The following is a 20,633-nucleotide window of genomic DNA, read 5'->3' as shown; positions in this document are numbered from 1 at the left end:
GGTGAACTGTATATTTTAAGCGCACCGAGAGGGTGGGCTGAGGCAGTCCAGCAGAGTCAACTCCACAGCGGGGCACGGCAGAGCCGGGGTCCGGTGGAGGAACACGTGTCTCTTTTTCTTTTAAACTGCAACATTATTATTATTTTATTCCTTAGTAGACACCCTTATCCAGGGCGACTTAATAGCAGAGGAAAGCAGAAAACAGCGATCGCTGTAAGGCTTTCAGCAGACTGCAATCGTAAAGCGATGTAGGCTGTTGAGCAGAAAAAAGAGTAAACACAGCGTAGTAACTGGACAGGGGTGTCTAGCCTGGACTACGTGCAGTCACACTACCGGGGCAGCGCGTAGCCTACCGCGGAGTGGAGCACTTTCTACAGACAGAAGGCAACGAGGCACCTCATGCATCGAGCACCCGAGGCGCTATGCGCCCTGATGTACTAAGCACCTGCCTACCGAGCACCATACGTCCTGTGGGTATGATGCATCGCAGGCCGTAAAGAGAAAGACCCCGATATGGTGCTGACTTTGTGCATTAGCACTGAGGCACTGCTCGCACTACGTTGAACACTGGTATGTGTTAACGTAGCGAGTCCACTCACTAGCGTTACTGAAAGGTATGCTGAGCCCCGTGCGCACCGAGTATCCTGTTTTCACAGATACTGTGCAGCACCGTGAGTTATGTGCCAGGTTGAGCAGTGCTTACACAATAACCCGTGCATCCCAAGTGCACTGTGTACTGCATTCGAGATGCTAGGCAGAGTCCTGAGACAGGATGTCTGGCTTGTGCATAGCACTAAGCACTGCTTTCACTGCGTTTGACCCACAGGTACTAACACAGTGTAAATTTCGCTAGCGCTACAGTTAAGGCTATTAACACCGCTTACCCTGCGGCGGGTACCGTGGGCACAAGTGCACCGTGTACTACGCAACATATGGACACTAGTGTACAACCAACTACGCCTGCACCGTGTAATATGTACACCGCGTGCATCGCTTGAGCTGAGCTCCGTGCGCACTGGTATTACCGTACAGCACCACGAGCTATGCGCTAGTAGAGCAGTACTTACGCAACAAGCACAACGTGCACCGCACTGCTTGCCTCGAGCGTTCCAAACGCCTTGCGCAATGGGTACTGTACACTGCGTCAACTACGTACCGTGCGCTCTGTGCATAACTGCACTTTAGAACGAGCGCAATGTGCACAGCACTGCTTGCCTCGAACGTTCTAGACGCCTCACGCAGCGGGAGCGTAAACTGCGTACCCTGCGCTCTGTGCGTAACTTTTTGGAAGGAGCAACGAGCACCTGCGCGTTATGTACACTGTGAATATCGTTCTGCATACACTTCGTACTGGGAACCAAGTACCGTGTGCGTTATGCTCCTACGCTGGCGTCGGATAATACAGAGCCTGTGTCAAGAGAAATCAGGCTATGCGTGCGCCGCGGTACCGCAGCACCAGAGAGGACGCTACGCAAAGTGCGTACCCAGACCGCGTGGTCAACACACACACCTGGTCAGCGCGAAGCGTGTACCAGGGGGGGACGGAGGCCGAAGCCGCGGTGGGTGAAGTTTTTGTCAAGCAAAAATTACAGTTTATAAGTAGGAAGGAAAGAGAGAGAGAGTACACCTAACGCACATGAACCGACTCACCGCAGCGGTCAGGTTTGGCCGTACCTAGCCCCGAGGAAGGGAGCGCGGCTGGGTCACTCGACAGCGGGGATACGGCCAGGCCTGGTAAAAAGAGAGCGGCCCACCAAGGGGGGCCGTTGAAAGACAGAAAGATGAAAGACTCAGTCTTTTTCAAGAGTCGTTGATTCCAGGAAAGCGGCAAGCCAGCTTTCAGCACAAATGCTAGGACTCGAGTGCTCTTCCTATCAACACGCTCAGTTCTAGACACAGAGGTCTTACCTTACCGTCTTGAGAAGGAAAAAGAGGGAGATCTTCTGGTGAGTGACGGTTTTGTACCCTCGGTAGGCGGGACCAAGTGCGTCATCACAGGAAGGGGCCTTCGGCAGCTCTGATATAGAGAGCTCAGTATTACCTACCTCTAGGGCAGGGAATATCCCATACTTAATGTTGGTGGTCGTCTTCGACTTGAAAGGGAACAGTCATTTATTGACAGTAGCTGACTTATATTGGTTAAATAAACAAACAAACCAAAAAAAAACCTAGATAAATCACAATAATTTGTATAATACTCAAAGTATGTTACATGAGCTGAAAGTTTAAACATGCATGCAGAATATGCACACTGCCGAATATTTATTTTTATACACTAGTGTGACGGGGGTGTAATAGGGTCCCACTGTAATCCGCCCTCCCGATCTCTTGTGGCGTTGCATAGGGCAGCCCGAAGTCGGGGCGAACGGCCTGAAAATGATCATACCGGGAGTTCTGGTGTGGTTGGTCGTTTTGCTGGAGTATGCCGCAGCTAGAGTTGGAAGGAGCCAACTGCAGACACAGCGCCACCACCACTAACGTGGCCAGTTAAAGAATGGTAGCTGCTATTTTTTGTGTTCTATATTATTATTGTGTGGGACTTGTTTGTTCATTCTTTTTATTTTTAACCCGGTTCTACCATAGTTGGTACTACCGGGGGGTTTTGTGTTTATTTTTGTAATACCTGCTACCCTGCCTGGGTGCTGAATGTGGCTTTGGCCCTGTTGTTTTTTTTTGTTTATTTTTAATTAATAAACCTCTACTCAGTCGCGAGGTGGCACTGATATTTGCCCACAAACTTCCTGTGTGTGTGACGTCATTGCTGGTCCTCCCAAAGACTACACCTAGTACCCTCTAACAACTAGCAACTAGAGTTAGTCATAATTATTCTTGGTTCAAAGATACACCCCTTCTATCCACAACAGATAATACTGATCATGCTGTGATCTCCAGGGGTCAGTTTTACAAAACATTTAATCTAGATAACAGTGATCTGGATTTAGAATCCCATATTTTCTGATCAAGTTTACTTTCTTGATCATTTTGACCATTTTTTTTTCAGAAAATGCTGCTACTAAATGTAATCCAGCAATGACATTTTCTGGAAAAAAAAGTATCAAAACAATCCAGATAAAAGTAAATTTGATAAGAAAATATGGGATTCCAAATCCGGATTACTGTTATCCAGATTAAAAGTTTTGAAAAACTGGCCCCTTGTGTCACTGACCACTATGCTTGTGGCAGATAAGATAAACTTTACCAAATCCCCACCTATAGATGTCACTTTCAAATCCTGGTATGTAGTTAAATCATTACTAAAAAAAGATCATGATCCTCACCTCTCCACACCTCTATGGAAAACCCCTTTACTGACACATGATAACGTGGCTCTTAACAACCACGCTTGGGTAAGGAAAGACGTCACCGTACAATAGATATAATAGGTGAGCAAGACAAAAAGCTTATGTTTTTATTTATAAATCTTTTTCTTTTTTTTTTTTACAATTTTAAATAACATACATGCGATCTTATAATACAAACATATTCTCAAATATATAATTTTAACATTCATACATGTATCAATCTAAACCCACCACCCACACTGCCATAATCGCCGTAACCTCCGCTCTCTCTTCCCCTCTGTCCTTTTTTTTCTGACTCCTTTTCACAACTCTCCGTAGACTCTGCTACCTCCACCCTCTTCTCCTCACTCACCTCCTCCCTCGACTCCCTCTGTCCCCTCACCTCCCGACCTGCTCACCCCTCCCCTCCCCATCCCTGGCTCTCCTCTGTGCTCCGCTCGGCAAGAATCACACTGCGATCTGCTGAAAAGAAATGGAAGAGAACCAAACTCCCTGCTGCCCTAGACCTTTTCCGCACTCTCCTCTCCTCCTTCTCCTCTACTCTCTCCTCTGCTAAATGTGCTTATTTCCAATCTGTAATCCAAGCCTCCACTAACAACCCACGTAAACTATTCTCTACCTTCTCCTCCCTCCTAAACCCTCCCCCCTCCTCCTCCCTCCTCTATCTCCCCTGACAACTTTGCCTCCTTCTTCTCTTCTAAAATCTCGGATATCCGCAAACTCTTTAACACCTCTCCCTCCCCCGCACCCCCTCCTGCTCCAACCCCTACACCCACTACATCCCCTACTAACTCGCCCTCCCTCTCCACCTTCTTGCCCCTCTCAGACTCTGACCTCTCCTCCCTGCTCCAGGGTCACAAACCCACCACGTGTGCCTTGGACCCCCTCCCCACTCACCTCTTTCAAGCTGCTGCTCCTGCTCTACTCCCCTTCATCTCCTCCCTCCTCAACACCTCTCTACTTTCTGGCATCTTCCCCTCTGCCTTCAAAAAAAGCCTCTATCACTCCCCTCCTCAAAAAACCTACCCTCGACCCCACCTCCCTCCAGAGCTACCGTCCTGTCTCCCTCCTACCCTTCCTCTCCAAAACCCTCGAGCGGACTGTACACCGCCAGCTCTCTGCTTTCCTGTCCAACCACTCTCTGCTTGACCCTCTCCAATCTGGCTTCCACTCTGCTCACTCCACTGAAACCGCCCTCCTGTCTGTCACCAACTCCCTTAAGTGTGCCCGAGCTGCCTCTCTCTCCTCTGTCCTAATTCTCCTCGACCTCTCTGCTGCCTTTGACACTGTTGATCACTCTATTCTACTATCATCTCTTGCTGACCTGGGGATCTCTGGCACTGCTCTGGCCTGGTTCTCCTCCTACCTCTCCAACCGCACTTACCAGATAACCTGGCGTGGAGCAACCTCCACACCTCACCCTCTCTTAACTGGAGTCCCCCAAGGGTCAGTCTTGGGTCCTCTCCTGTTCTCTCTCTACACCCGCTCCCTGGGCCCCCTCATCGCATCCTATGGTTTCTCATACCATTTCTATGCTGATGATGCTCACATTTTCCTCTCCTTCCCCACCTCTGACTCCACCATCCCCTCCCGTATCTCTACCTGTCTGTCTGCTATTTCCTCCTGGATGCACTTGCATCACCTCAAACTCAACCTCTCTAAATCTGACCTCCTTTTCTTTCCCTCCTCCTCCCCCTCCTCTGATCTCTCTATCTCTGTTCCTCTGGAATCTACCACACTCTCTCCCTCTTCCTCAGCTAAGAACCTTGGAGTCACCCTGGACCCCTGCCTCTCTTATTCCCAGCACATCTCCACTCTGGCACGCACTTGCCGATTCTTCCTGAGCAACATCCGAAGAATCTGACCCTTCCTCACCAACTATGCTACCCAGCTCCTGGTCCAGGCCCTGGTACTCTCCCGCCTAGACTACTGCAACTCCCTCCTGGCTGGCCTCCCTGCGTCCGCCACCCGTCCGCTCCAGCTCATCCAGAACTCTGCTGCTCGCCTGGTTTTCTCTCTACCTCGCTTCGCCCACGCTACTCCACTACTCCGCTCGCTCCACTGGCTCCCGATCACCGCTCGCATCCAGTTCAAGACTCTTGTACTAGCCTACAGATGCCTTGATCAGACTGCACCCAGCTACCTCCAGACCCTCATCTCTCCCTACACCCCCACTCGACCTCGCCGCTCCGCCTGCACTAGAAGACTGGCTCTACCTCCGCTACGCTCCCCTGCCTCCCGAGCCCGCTCCTTCTCCACCCTTGCTCCGCAGTGGTGGAACGACCTTCCTACAGATGTCAGGACTGCCCAGTCCCTGACCACATTCCGGCGCCTCCTTAAGACTCACCTCTTCAAACAGCACCTGTAGAACTCCTCTGTTGTATCCTGGGACACTATCACCCTTCATTTAAATATGCTTTATTTTGCTCTTATCTGCCCCCTATTTTACTGCATTTAATCCTGTACCTCAGAATATTGTAATCTGCCAAGTGTTTAATCTGTAGTACTTTGTACTTAATCATATCCTGATGTAACTATCACTATTTAATCATATCCTGATGTAACTTTCACTATTATCTGCTGTATTATTGAATTGTGGTTTGTCACACTTGAAAAAATTATTGTATTTCTTGTTCTTATTGTATGACTTGTATTGTAACACTTGAATGTATTTGCTTGCGATTGTAAGTCGCCCTGGATAAGGGCGTCTGCTAAGAAATAAATAATAATAATAATAATAATAATAACTTCAGTGATAATAATTTCATAATAAGAATAGTATGATAAATGTTACAACATTTTTTCACTGTAGTAAGTCAGCAGTAATATATCACAGTTCTATTTTTTGTAATTCATTTATAAATGGGTCCCACGTTTTAAGGAAGTCATTTAATTTTCCTTTGCCTGTCTGGTAGAGCCTCTCCAGCTGTAATACATACAGCATTAGATGTTTCCATTCTGTGAAAGTTGGACATTTCTCTCCTTTCCAGTATTTAAGGATTCACTTTTTTAGTACCAAAGAACAATAGCTTAAGACAATAATAACATCATTTCTATTAAATTGCATTGCACACGTGCCTTTCTCAAAATGTATCTCTAGATAAGCATGCAGGTTCTAGTGTGGGTGTATTTAATGATTATCACTGCTGGATTCTCTTACTGTCTTCAACATATTAAGTGCCATTGTCCTCAATGGCTACTTTCTAGGTTTTTGGGGCATTTTTAGCTGGCATCTACCTGTCATTTAATTAGTCTCTTTAACTATACTGTTATGATAACTTTAATTGTGTTAAATGCAAAAGTTAAGTCAAGGTAATGTATCAAATTACATAAATACAGCTTTTGTTCTGATTTTTTCAAAGAAAACATTATTTTGTACTTAATGGGTTAACAACGCTCAAAGAATTTTCCTCTGTCACAAGGCTGGCTGAGTGGTGACATGTCAGACCCGGAAGAAACAGACAGACACAGTGAGGTTGGTGAAGCTGAGCACTTGGGTGTGCTCAGCATTTAATAAACAAAATAAGCGAACACAAAAACAGGACACGGCACTCTACGCCAAAATAAATAGACAAACAAAACGCACTAACACACAAAACAAGAGTACAAACTTTTAAACAAGTACCGTGCTGGCACTTCCAGCACCTTTTATCTCCCCTCTCTCTCTCTCCCGTTCTCCACTCACGAACACCCAACCCCGAGTGAGTGCTACGTGTCTCTATATATACACTGTTGTGCTGGGATTCAATTACTAATTAATTATTCACTTGAATCCCAGCATGTGAATTCATTACGTGCAACCCCGTGCTCACATATTATTACATACTTTAAATGCACGTGAAGTGCAATCCCGTGCCTAAATATAATTATACAATTTAAATCCTCGTGCTGCACACACCCATTTATATCCCGTGTACCAACTACAATACACCAACATTTACACACGTGACATACAACACATAACACACAAATGCACACAGGGGCGGGGCACATTGCCACATATACCCCCCCTTGTGCGCAGCACACATGGCCTCAACGGCCACCTCCCCCCTTAAAAACCCAGCAGTCCAGAACAAAGTCTCGGGCTGGGAAGGGAGGCTTCAGTGGGCCCATGGCTGGCCATGCTGTCAGCACCCCTGCCGGTAGTGGCATGGCTGACAGCATGCTGGTCCACTCCTGCAGCGAAATTGCTGCGGGGGATGCTGGTCTCCCTTTCTTCGTAGCCGGTAGCTCCCCTTTGTGGGGCTCTGGCCACAGTACCTCCGGCAGCGAAGCGGAGCAACAGGCAGCCCCAGGCGAAGCGGAGCAGCTGGCAACCCCAGGCGATGCAGAGCGGCTGGCAACCCCAGGCGATGCGGAGCGGCTGGCAACCCCAGGCGATGCCAGACAGGCATCCTTGGGCGAAGCGTGGCAGGCATCCTTGGGCGAAGCGAGGCAGGCATCCTTGGGCGAAGCTAATGGGAGTGGCAAACACTCTTCCCACAGTGGTGAAGTCGGAACCAGCAGGTATTCACCCTCTGCTGGTGGAGGTGGGAGGGGCAAGCAGTCCTCCCACGCCGGTGAAGGCGGAACCAGCAGGTATTCACCCTCTGCTGGTGGAGGTGGCGGAGGCAGAGGCAGCTCCTGCTCCTCTGCTCTGGGCGGTGGCGGAGGCAGAGGCAGCTCCTGCTGCTCTGCTCCTAGTGGAGGAAGCGGTGGAGGTGGCAGAGGCAGAGGCAGCTCCTGCTGCTCTGCTATTGTCCGGTGAAGGTGGCGGAGGCAGAGGCAGCTCCTGCTGCTCTGCTCCTGCCGGTGAAGGTGGCGGAGGCAGAGGCAGCTCCGGCTGCTCTACTCCTGCTGGTGAAGGTGGGAGCAGCGTGTAGTCTCCTGGCGACGAAGGTGGGAGCAGCGTGTAGTCTCCTGGCGACGAAGGTGGGAGCAGCGTGTAGTCTCCTGGCGACGAAGGTGGGAGCAGCGTGTAGTCTCCCCCTTTTGCAGGGGAGTGGTGCTGCTCTGCCTCTCTTGCAGGGGACTGGTGCGGCTCTGCCTCTCTTGCAGGGGACTGGTGCGGCTCTGCCTCTCTTGCAGGGGACTGGTGCGGCTCTGCCTCTCTTGCAGGGCTGTGGTGGAGGCAGTGGCAATGGGGCTGATGCTGGCCACTCAGAGGGAGGCTGTGGAGGTGCTGGCTCCCTCTGCTGTGGCGGCTGGGCTGGTGTGTGCCGTGCTCCCTTCAGCAGCATAAATAGAGGCTGCTGGGGGACACCAGCATCCTGCCCTTCTCCCCCCAAGAAAAATTCAGGGGGTTGAGCCTGTAACTCCTCCCCTTCTGGCTCTCGGGATGGCAGCGATGGCTCCTCCCCCTCTAGCTCTCGGGACGGCAGCAGCAGGTGAACCAACAGGCATGCTTCCTCTGCTGGTGGACATGGGGACAGCAGGCATTCTTCCTCTGCTGGTGGACATGGGGACAGCAGGCATTCTCCCTCTGCTGGTGGACATGGGGACAGCAGGCATTCTCCCTCTGCTGGTGGACATGGGGACAGCAGGCATTCTCCCTCTGTTGGCAGCTTGGGTCCTAGGGCTGTGGAAGCACCGACTTCCCCCTCTTGGGCTATGGAAGCACCGACTCCCCCCTCTTGGGCTGTGGACGCACCGACTCCTCCCTTTTGGGCTGTGGACGCACCGACTCCTCCCTTTTGGGCTGTGGACGCACCGACTCCTCCCTTTTGAGCTGTGGACACACCGACTCCCCCCTCTCGGGCTTAGGACGTTCGGGCCCCCCCCACTCAGGCGTATGACGTTCGGGCTCCTCCCACTCAGGCGTAGGACGTTCTGGCTCCTCCCCCTCAGGCGTAGGACGTTTGGGCTCCTCCCCCTCAGGCGTAGGACGTTCGGGCTCCTCCCCCATCTCTAGGAAGGTGCAGCTGGCCATGAATCCTCCTGCTGGAGACCCTGCTACCTGGGCTGCTGTTCCACTTATAGCTGCCTCCAGGTAGCTGACGACCAACTCCACACCTTCCTCCCAGGTGCTTAGGGTGTGTTCCCTCCCATAGGCCTCCCATCGCTCCCTGTCTATCAGCCACAGGATCCGGGTGGCTATAGACTGGGCCTCCAGCCCAGCATTGTCCAGGATCCAGTCCCGTAGTTTCCTGGCGTCTTCTGCCATTGTAATTTTTTTCCAAAGAAACTGCGGTACTCTTTCCGGCCTGAGTCTGGGGGGCGCTGTTATCCCGCTTCTGACAACCATTTGTCACAAGGCTGGCTGAGTGGTGACACGTCAGACCCGGAAGAAACAGACAGACACAGTGAGGTTGGTGAAGCTGAGCACTTGGGTGTGCTCAGCATTTAATAAACAAAATAAACGAACACAAAAACAGGACACGGCACTCTACGCCAAAATAAATAGACAAACAAAACGCACTAACACACAAAACAAGCAGACGAACGTTTAAACAAGTACCGTGCTGGCACTTCCAGCACGCTGTAGCAATTGTTATTCTTAACCTTTTATCTCCCCCCTCTCTCTCTCTCTCCCATTCTCCACTCACGAACACCCAACCCCGAGTGAGTGCTACGTGTCTCTATATATACACTGTTGTGCTGGGATTCAATTACTAATTAATTATTCACTTGAATCCCAGCACGTGAATTCATTACGTGCAACCCCGTGCTCACATATTATTACATACTTTAAATGCACGTGAAGAGCAATCCAAATCCAATTTTACACCTCTCACAATTCCTCTCTGCTTTCTTTTTTTAATCAGTTCTGTATCCAATTACATGGCCTCCCCTGTATTCCTCCCATTTATTCCTGTTGATATAAGTATCAGTCTTTTATGTGGGAGGCTTTTTAAAAATCAGGATAAATTATATCATAAGCACTGCCATCACTGGCTGTAAGATCATCAGAAAAGTCAAGGTTCAGTAGGACCTTCATCTTCTGATTCCTTGCTGGCTATCTCCTATAATATTGTTGCTATATAAATAATCTTCAAGCTTACCTCTTAATATTATTTCCATCATTCTGCATGCTATGGAGGTAGCAGATCCACTTTCATATTTGCTTATATACTCCACAAAGGCTAAAGTCTGGAACACTCATTCCATGGGGAAATCAATTCAATTACACAACTTCATCTGTAACTTAGTTTACTCAATTCTGATTTACAATTGAAAAGGAAGGGGTCGTTAATCAATCCATCCCTGGATTTAATAGAGAATTCTCCTGGATTGCATCAACCACTTATCCGTGGAATCCCCAGGAACAAACACATTGTGAATGTTAAGTACAAAGATACCTCACCTGTCATAATGTCGTTGTCACCATGTTTTCAAGCTATTAGAGAATTTTTAAAAAGCCTCTGAACGTCTTTTGTACACTTCCTGCAATGAAGAAACAGAAGCAAGATTAAAAATACATGAGTTGCTTCTGTCAAATCAATTCAGAACGTTAAGGTTGGACCATATTTTCAAAGTGCTCCCTCCATCCTTTAATCAACTCCTATTTTGTTAAAGGAGAGAAAATCATGTTAATGTTACAAAATTAGAAACAAGCACCTTGAGAGGGCTGAAGAGAACTTGAAATATGCAACTTAGTTGTTTGCTTCTAGTTTTGTAAAATTACTGTTTTACTTCTTTCAAAAAAGTAAGTAAATGCTTTGAAAATATGGCCCAAAATCAATTCTTGTGCATAGTTTGTTTTATATATATATATATATATATATATATATATATATATATATATATATATATATATATATATATATAGATAGATAGATAGATAGATAGATAGATAGATATATCTATATATCTATATATCTATATATATATATATATTGCTTAACATAAACAAAAATACATTTTACATTTCTGCCGTTTATTTCCTTTGCAAGAACTCCCAGAAGCTTCATGCTTTGGCTCCCATTTCCTTCATGTCTTTCAATGATTCTAGGCACAGGGTTACTGAAATACTATAAACAGGTGATATTTTACTGTAGCATGCCAGTATAAAGAGGGCAACACTGTTATTCCATAAAGAGGACAAGACTTAGGTGTAACTGTTAGGAGTGCATTGTTCATTTGTTGACCCAGCTTCATATTTCATTTATATTATGTCCTCCACATTGAACGTGGATGAATAGAATCAGCTCTGTTTCCACTATGAGGATGTGTGTCCCTGTGATACATGCTGTCCCCATTTTCTATCCTCTTGAGAAGTCTCTCTGACCTCCAGGTACTTGATACTTCCCTTGAGGAAGCTGAAGCTAACTTATTCTTATAAATCTTTTATTCAGTTATTTTCCATGGCTAAGTCTTGACTTTGCGCCTAATTCACTAAAACATGGAAGGCATCAATTTAACCGAAGTGGACCACATTCATTCAACCATATTTCTACTGTGGTATACTGGAAGATTTCATGCAAAAGGAAGACACCACAATCTTTTAATTAGGTACATCACGGAATGGAGGACTTTCTTTTAATAAGTTGTTAAAGAAGTCTGTTTTTATGAATAAAATCAAGTTTGACATTACTGAAACTGTTTTGTACTGTTGGCCAATAGTCCAGAACCGTTTTACAAATATCAAACCTGATTCATACTTTTTTTAAGTAACTTGAAGCTTTGTGAATAGTTTCAAGGAATGAATGATGAAAATTACTTATTTCTTCATCCTTAGCCTTCAGTAACAGTTTATTATATTGTTAACACCCTATGGTGGATTAGAGTTACAGTACTGACACAAATTATGGAAACACCAGATAATTTACAGAACAACGACACATGTGGGACAGACTACACATTTACATTATTTTAAAGAGGAGACGATGATCTATTCAGGGATACCAAGATATTTTGTGAGCAAGTAGTTTGTGTGAGATTGTCCAGCAATAAACTCCTCTCCCCCGGTTTTACTGCTTTCCCAGAAACAGGAGAGCATTTTGGATACTATTATACTTGTGAGATGAATTGCTCATTCCAGGGTATTTAGTAACTAAGGGTTCTGGGTGAGGAAAAATGGGCAATAAAATCCCCACAGGCAGTCTTGCTGTAAATCATTTGTTTCCATAATTTGTGTCAGTACTGTATGTATTTAAAAAAAGATTCACCTGATGGTTGAAACACAGACACATACTCACACAAGGACAAACACTGCCCCACTATTCACAAAGTTCATCCTTACCCACAAAAACACACCCAATATATTGTTATGGTTCACTCCGTGTTCAGTGGTTATGTTTTGTTTTTATTTCCTCAAATTATGAACGTGAACGCAATGTAAACACTGCAAAGCAGATCTAGTTTCCTAGAACCTAGTTATGAAATCAGCAAATCCGTTACTGTAAACTGGATAAACACAAATAGCCCCTTGTAGCTTGATGGGAAGGGGAGGGAGACAGTGTTATCTTTTCAGGAACATCAACATCTTGTTCAAAGGAAGTTTTTTTTTATATAAAAAGGCTATTGATTTTATTAGCCTGAGATGAGCAATAGCTCTGGAATCATCTTACCAACTTCAATAGGAGCCTACAGAAAAAAGACCCACTTCTCTTGCAGTGTCCACAATGAGGTGGTGTTAAATAGGTGTTTTTTGCTTTGTTTTTAAGGGGAGTGGGGTGGGCATAATAGGCTTGAGTCAGATTGCAGCTATCGGTTTCTGGGAGAGGTTTATAAATTGATCAATTCCCAGTCCTGTTTGTTCATTTTCCAGTGGTTCTGTGATCACCATTTTTATTACGCACCACATCTTTGGATAGGTAAGATATTTTCTTTATGTGCATTTTATTCTTGTTGTCATCTATTCATTGAAAAAGGTGTTTTGATCAAGTGTTTTAGTGTTCCTTAAGGAAGAGCAAAGGATTCACAAAATAAGAATGTGAATTGGAACCAGTTACCTGAAGAATAAATAGAAACTGATTCAAGTAGAAAAATGTTTAAGCTAGTAACTTTCCTCTGAAAAGGCACCAGCCTAAACATTGTCAGCTTGACAGTTATGGGTGGGTTAGCGGATAAATATCTAGATATCTGTGTATCAATTAAGATGATTCCATTTTAAAATCTGGCAGCTGGCAGACTTGTTTTGTGCAGTCACAGCAGACCCCAGTAGTCTCTTTCTTCGTCAATCTTTCAAGCATTTTGGTAACTCCTATATAGCTTTCAAAAAGCCTGTTTTGTTTCATGGTTTGGCCTTGCATTCTGATTCCTCCTACTGCAATCCTTCCCTTCATGTGCCTGCTATTGGACAGCCATGATTACAGAACTGTAAGCTGTGTTGAGAACCACTGGCTTTAGGGCTAGACACACACATGATGTGGAGCGGTACCGAGGCCTGGTATGCGCTGAGGTACGGAATGGAAAAATTCAGACATATTGATTTTAGCCGGCCACACTTGCACGATATGGCATGGACCCGGTATGGCATACAGCAATAATGAACAGTGTTTGATTGTATAATGTACAATGCCAGATTAATAATTATTTTTGCAGCACCTTTTAATATATAGGTTATATAGCCGTGTTTCAGAATTTATGGGTTTAATGTTAAATTGTGAAAATAAATCCCTTTAGGTTATCCCATGGTACCTATGGTAACATAATTTATTTAAAAAAAAAAGCTATTGTTATTGTTAATTTTTTCACTTTTTTATATTTAATGATCTTACGGGGGGAAAAAAAGTTTTGTTTGGGTAAAAATGTAGTAGCGTGTTCTGGCAAGGGTCTGGAAATCAAAAAAGATATTCACTCTACTGTCTCAAATGTATATCTTTTTTATAGCACTTTAAAGTGTGGTAGAAACAGTCATCAAATGCTTGGTTGTGGAGTTACTATAACAAAAACTGTCTGTAAAGGGGTTAAGGGTTTAGGGATTCAGGGGTTATTCACCATTTCAACATTTTCACGAGGTAACCTACTTACCTGTGAACATTTAGAAGAATTTAGCTATTTGTTTTTTCTTGTTTTGCAATAACTGATTCTATTTTTCTTAAATGCCCCACAAAGACCCCAGCTGATATCATACACCTCATTTTGTTTTATTTTCTGTCTATTTGTAAACAATAACCACCCTGTCGTTCCGTACCTCTCCTCATACCGGACCTCTGAACCGTTCAGTATCGAGTGAGTGTGTCCAGCCCTTCAGAATTAAAATAATCACATTGGAAAAAGAAACACATTATATACCACAAGCATGGGTATGTATATCTAGTGTGGGATACATTTTTGTTATTCCACTTAATTACTTAATTAACATGCTTACTGGGACCAGTGCTGTGCTGCTGAAATTCAGGACGGAGCTGCGTGTCGGTAGTTCAAACAATACTGCCACCGATACGTGTTTTATAACAACTTTAAAATGTCTAAATAATTACAAATTTCTATCGCTGTTTGGATTTGGACCCCGATTGCCAGTTACCAATCTGCCTGCATATTATTTAAATTCCAGAAGATTAATCCACATCAAAGCACCAGGTAAAATAATCCCTGAATGAATTGATTTAATAGAAATAATGATATTAAAATTGTATTGCATTTTTTTTTAAGTTCTCCTTGGCTGTTCTGGGGAGTGGCTGCGGTGAGGGAACATAATTGGTCATTCTAAATGGGGGGTAAAATAATTGGGCAAAAAATTTAAAGAAAGCTAGAAAGAACCCTCCTTGTTTGTGCCTGTCTGTTTTCAGAGAATGAGCTGTGGAAGCATCCTGCTCTGTCTGGGGCTGCTCTCCATGCTTGATGGGGCAGTGTCAACCGCAATCAGGCCAGAGCCCCCTCACTTCCCTCCTCCTCCTCCTCCTCCCCCCCCACCCCCTGGGATGAACTTCACTGAACTCGGCTCGCGCAGTTTCCTTCTGAACGAGGAGGGCATGCCTCCACAGGGGCCCGAACCAGACTACTCCTACTGTGAGGTCCTGATGGAGGCGCCAGTGCCCCCGCCCATTGAGAGTGTTCCCTGGTTCTGTCTCTGCATGCACTGCAAAGGAACGGCAGGGCCCAAGGGGGATCAAGGAGACATGGGCCTTCCAGGTATTGCAACCACAGTTCAGAGGTGCCTTGTGCAGTGAACACGTGTAGTCTTCCTCCTTCTAACTATGTGCAGATTTATCATGGAAGGGTTTTATTAGTAAAACTCTTGTTCACCTTCAAGTCTCTTTGCAACATCACTTAATACTATCAGTCAATGAATCTCTACTGTACTTGAACTGCTCCTTCAGCAGATCACCAATGCTTCCGATTTATTTGCTGTTGCTTTGGAAAACAAGACATCCGAGACTTTGTGTGGCCTGTGGGTTGTATTATGAAAACCACTGGTCTTTTTACTGCTCCTCAAAGCTATATTCATTTTGGTTTGTGTTTCATGAACGTTTACAGAGCCATACTGTCTAAACCCTTTTAAATCTACACAATTTTCTATACAATTGATTCTGTACGTCTTGCACACAAAGTACTGTCAAACATACCTCCAACACCTACCACATGGTACAATCAAGCATGGTATGATCAAGACTCCATCTTGTCTAGTGGATTCAGAACACTGTGTTTTCTAGGATATATGTAAGGTTGCTACCTATTTTACAGGAGGGACAGAATATCTTCTTCACTGCATTATTTATTGTAATGCAGTAGCATTCAGACATTACTTGGCCAGATACCTGGACAGATACCTGGCCAGTGCTGCCCCTTCATACCGCAGAACCAGTTAGAAGGCAGCATAGAGTCCAGTGAGTTGTTTTTCACAGGATTCTATGTCATTTTAGCTGATGAAGGACTCTTATGTCTGAAACGTCCTAAATACGTTTGTATTCATGTTGTACTCTGTGCACTTTTGCTATTATATATATATATATATATATATATATATATATATATATATATATATATATATATATATATATATATATAGTTTGAGAAAAAGGAAAACTGCTGTGTACCAAAATGATCAATAAGAAAAAAGAAAAAAGAAAAGGATATTTCAGGTACTTAAAAAGGTAGAATAATTGATTACAAATCAATTATCAGGACGTTTCGGACTACAAGTCCTTCATCGGCTGAATACAAAAAAAACAGTGCTTTAAGAAGTTGATAAAAAACAAACAAGTAGTCTTTTAAACAAAATTCCAGAATGTTGATGATGATGATGATGATGATGATGATGATGATGACCCCAGAATAGAATGTTCATTCCAAATGGCTCCAAAGTGCCTAGTTTGAAAATAAGTTCACATTCTGTCTGGCGACAGGAAAGGTAGAGGTGTTAATTCATATACTTCTCAGATGTTCCACGAAGCGATCAGCCAAGCGTCGTTTTGTTTCCTGTCGCCAGACATTTTAACAGAAATGACCACACTATAGAAGACATCACAATTTGTGGGATGGTTCAATGCTATGGAACTAATGCTGTCAGGAAACAAAAGGAATGTGAACTTATTTTCAAACTAGGCACTTTGGAGACATTTGGAATGAACATTCTATTCTGAATTCATCATCATCATCATCATCATCATCATCATCATCATCATCAACATTCTGGAATTTTGTTTAAAAGACTACTTGTTTGTTTTTTATCAACTTCTTAAAGCACTGTTTTTTTGTATTCAGCCGATGAAGGACTTGTAGTCCGAAACGTCCTGATAATTGATTTGTAATCAATTATTCTACCTTTTTAAGTACCTAAAATATCCTTTTCTTTTTTCTTATATATATATATATATATATATTTTAGCTCAATATATATATATATATATATATATATATATATATATATATATATATATATATATATATATATATATATATATAATTTTTTGGACATTTTTCATTTCAAATAGCTATAATATAGTAACAACGACTGCTGGATAAAGTATCTTGTGGTCCTGCCCACTATATTGGGTAGCACTCCTTAAATGAAACATGACAATGTCCGTCCTCCTCTGCCTCCTGTATTTTGACAGGCCCTCCAGGAAGCCCCGGGCGTCGAGGGTTCACCGGGTTCCGAGGTTCTCGGGGCTTTATCGGCCGGCAGGGACTCAAAGGTTTGTGATGAAACGTTATCATAGAAATAAACTAAACCCGAGGAAGAAGCCACATCTGAACCATGAAACCAGACAGAATTATCTTGTTCCAATATCAAACAGGGGCTGCAGCCAGTTTCATTTTCAGTCTACAATCTACATACATTTTTGTATAATTGCTATTTATAAATGAGTTCAGCAACCTGCACGATTTCGCCTGACAAAATATATTCAGTCTTCATGTTCAGCCTACACATTTTTTTCTGCAGTCAAGGTTTTTAAACCTGCCCCTGGTGTCCATTCCTAAATTCCTAACTGGAACTTACACAAATCAATCTGATCTCGATCTGTTGCTGATGGAAACGAACAATTCTGAATTCAAGTCAATCCCAATGTCAGACAGAAAAGTGGCTTTAGTCATCCCATGTAATCTCGTCCGATTCCATGTAGCTGATTGAACTCAGAACTTTGTCACGTTGGGTCTCAAAGGATTCCAGTGATTCTGTCTCAACAACATGACTAGGTAGACCATTTCATACTCTCACCACACTGTGTGAAGAAGTATCTCCCACCCTCTGTCCTCAATCCTAATGTAAATAAAGATAGATAGACAGATTGTGCTAACACACACATTTGAACAAATAATTATTTATATATGTGTGTCGTGGAAGTTCTTGTGACGGATTACTACTGCTGTCATGCAGTGGACCCTATTCACAAAGCTTGGAAGAGCTATTTAAAGACTAATTATTGATGAAGTTTGATGACCCTGGACATTTCTTCCATTTCCAGGTCAAAAAGGCGAGACTGGAGAGAAGGGAGATCGAGGGAGGAGTGGGTGGCATGGTGCTAAGGGAGACATGGGTCTGAAAGGTAACGCCTCCTTTATAGGACTGTACTTCTCAGGGTGGCTACATTCAGTATCAGGGTTAACACATACTGTCCCATCTAATGGCCAATGCACACTCCCCCCTTCCTTTCCCCAAATGGAATCCCTCGTTAATCATCGGAAAATAAAAGCATAAAATAAAAGGAGAAATATTTTGGTCAACATCTTGGTAAATATCTTTACTTATCCTCTTTCAGGGCTTCTGCGTTGTCATTTTGGACAGGGGTGCAGCATATATGAAATACACATACGAAATAAGCATGTGTATGAAACACAGATAAATAGTTAAACAGAAGAACTATATATTTTTAGAGAATTTAAGTCATTTTGAGTGTGATGGTAGCCAAGAGCCATTACATAAACCAAACCATACATTCAGTTTGGCTGATGTTAGCTTCTGTTTTAAAACAAGCTGTTATGCAAGTCAAGATTGTTTTTCCTCTCCTGAGTGTTAACGCACCACGCTTGCATTAAGCAAGCTAGCATAGGTGGGCCGAATGGCCTTTTCTCGTTCTAGAATTATTCTTATGTTCTTAGCATCTGTGCATTTATTCTGCTGTTAAAAAGGCAGAGGATGTAGCGTGTGTACTTTACTGTTTGAATGCTGGACCCTTTCTTATAATGGTATGAATTCATTTACTTAGATCTGGTTTCAGCAGTTTGATTTAGAGGCTTATCGATGATAGAGGCTGCAAAAGCTTTGTTAAACATCTTGAATGCTATATTGTGTTGCATTGTCCTTACCCACCCTAGTATACGAACATAGTATCATTGGAATTTTGGAATCCAGAAACAAGTGCTGAATCAGATGCCTTGTGTTTCCAGGTGACAAGGGCGACCAGGGCAGAGATGGGTTGCCAGGAGGGAGAGGACCCCAGGGAATGCCCGGGCAGTGCCCTGCCGTGTGCGACGGAGAGGGCAGACTAGGAGAGCCAGGACTCGCAGGGCCAGCGGGTGATAAAGGGGAATCAGGCATTGCTGGCCCCCCCGGAGTGCCAGGGCAGAAGGGAGACCTGGGAGAAACGGGTCCCAGTGGGGAGCCGGGGCTGAATGGCACAAAAGGGGAGCAGGGTGAGCAAGGGGTGTGTGAGTGCACAGATGGGGATAAGGGACCTCAGGGAGAGATGGGTCCACCAGGGCCTCAGGGGTTAAAGGGGGAGCCAGGTCCAAAGGGGGATGAGGGCCTCCATGGTCACATGGGTGAGAAGGGAGATATGGGGGACAGAGGGATACCGGGACCCTGCTCACCTACTGTTCAGTCTGCATTTTCAGCATCCTTGAGAGACATCTACCCCAGGCCCAACCTGCCAGTGCCTTTCACAGAGGTGAGCTATAATCTTCAAGGCCACTATAACCCACAGTCCGGGATCTACATGGCGCCAGTAAACGGCACTTATGTCTTCTCCTACCACCTGTGCGCCTTCAGTAAGGCACTCACGGTGGGCTTATTCCGGGACTACAAGTCCGTTGTCAAAACCACACAACTTGATGACCTGGGCGAGGCGTCTCAGATGGTGGTGCTCCACCTGAGTGCCGGGGAACGGCTCTGGCTTCAGGTTAAAGACAGCAATACCAATGGGATGTACGCAGGCCCTGAAAGCAGCAGCACCTTCTCTGGCTTCCTGCTGTACCCAGATGCCTGTGATGCTCCTCTAAGCAGAACCTTCCCACTGAACAGTGACTATGCTGATTATAGCTGGGGGGATGACGACTTCGTAAGCGAACCCACCCCCGGCTCTAGTACCTCCTCACCCTAACGCCACAGCCTGCCTCTCCCCCTCACCCTAGAAAAAAGGTGCCAACTCCTCACTGAAACAGGATTCCCCTCCTCCCAACTTGGTTGAATAAAACAGCCAAATACCACTGAAAACAGTCATTGGTTTCTACCAAAGTTACTAAGGTATATCTTGTATCTTATGGAAACTCTTATTTAGAAAGTACACATGGCATGTTTTGCTTAATCGTTCTCATTGTCCCTGTTTAAAACTTCAGATACTGCAGAGCTTGCTGAGCTGTGGATCTGTCCTATTTAGAACCCCAGGCACTCCTTTGTTACTTATGGGGCTGGGGGGGGGGGGGGTAAGAACTTGAAGTGAAGCAGACTTTGGTACCTTTTCTTCAGCTGAGTAGTTTCTTTTTTCAGCGCTACCTCTATAGGAAAACTCAAAACTGTGTCTAATTAAAGTGAAGTTTTGTAAATTTGACTGTTTTTTTCTAATTCTTCTTCAGTGTCACCTGTGATAAGGAAACAATGGTTAAGGACTGAGAATTGACTTGTTTTTTTTGGTACACAGTCTTATATGACCCTAATGGCAGTCTGTGTTAAATAAGCAGTTGTATTCTGTGCTAAGATATAATGCAGGGATGAGTATCGCTCTTTATCTTTATTGAAAACGTGGTCATTACGTGGTTAACAAATGATTTTAGATCTTTGAAACAAATGTAACAAAAATGTGTTGA

At 44.6% G+C, this 20,633-nt stretch overlaps 1 protein-coding gene across 1 annotated transcript; it reads left to right on the top strand.

The window, feature by feature from the left end:
• The first annotated feature begins 14,959 nt into the window (after positions 1 to 14,959).
• On the top strand, positions 14,960 to 20,215 carry LOC117416758 (complement C1q and tumor necrosis factor-related protein 9-like). Its single transcript, XM_034028150.3, has 4 exons — positions 14,960 to 15,299; positions 17,225 to 17,305; positions 18,077 to 18,157; positions 18,999 to 20,215. Exons 1-4 carry the CDS (start codon positions 14,960 to 14,962, stop codon positions 19,928 to 19,930), a joined length of 1,434 nt encoding a protein of 477 aa, XP_033884041.3. The 3' UTR covers positions 19,931 to 20,215.
• Positions 20,216 to 20,633: the final 418 nt, after the last annotated feature.

The sequence above is a fragment of the Acipenser ruthenus genome, chromosome 12, assembly GCF_902713425.1.
Source record: "Acipenser ruthenus chromosome 12, fAciRut3.2 maternal haplotype, whole genome shotgun sequence".
Taxonomy (NCBI): Eukaryota; Metazoa; Chordata; class Actinopteri; order Acipenseriformes; family Acipenseridae; genus Acipenser; species Acipenser ruthenus.
This window is presented reverse-complemented; position numbering and strand designations above follow the sequence as displayed.

What these genes read in the sequence shown, in the direction of transcription:
- LOC117416758 (XM_034028150.3), top strand. Translation starts at nt 14,960, where the DNA reads ATGAGCTGTGGAAGCATCCTGCTCTGTCTGGGGCTGCTCTCCATGCTT. An exon ending in AGGAGACATGGGCCTTCCAG is followed by an intron (nt 15,300 to 17,224) that starts GTATTGCAACCA and finishes GTATTTTGACAG; the next exon opens with GCCCTCCAGGAAGCCCCGGG. An exon ending in CGGCCGGCAGGGACTCAAAG is followed by an intron (nt 17,306 to 18,076) that starts GTTTGTGATGAA and finishes TTCCATTTCCAG; the next exon opens with GTCAAAAAGGCGAGACTGGA.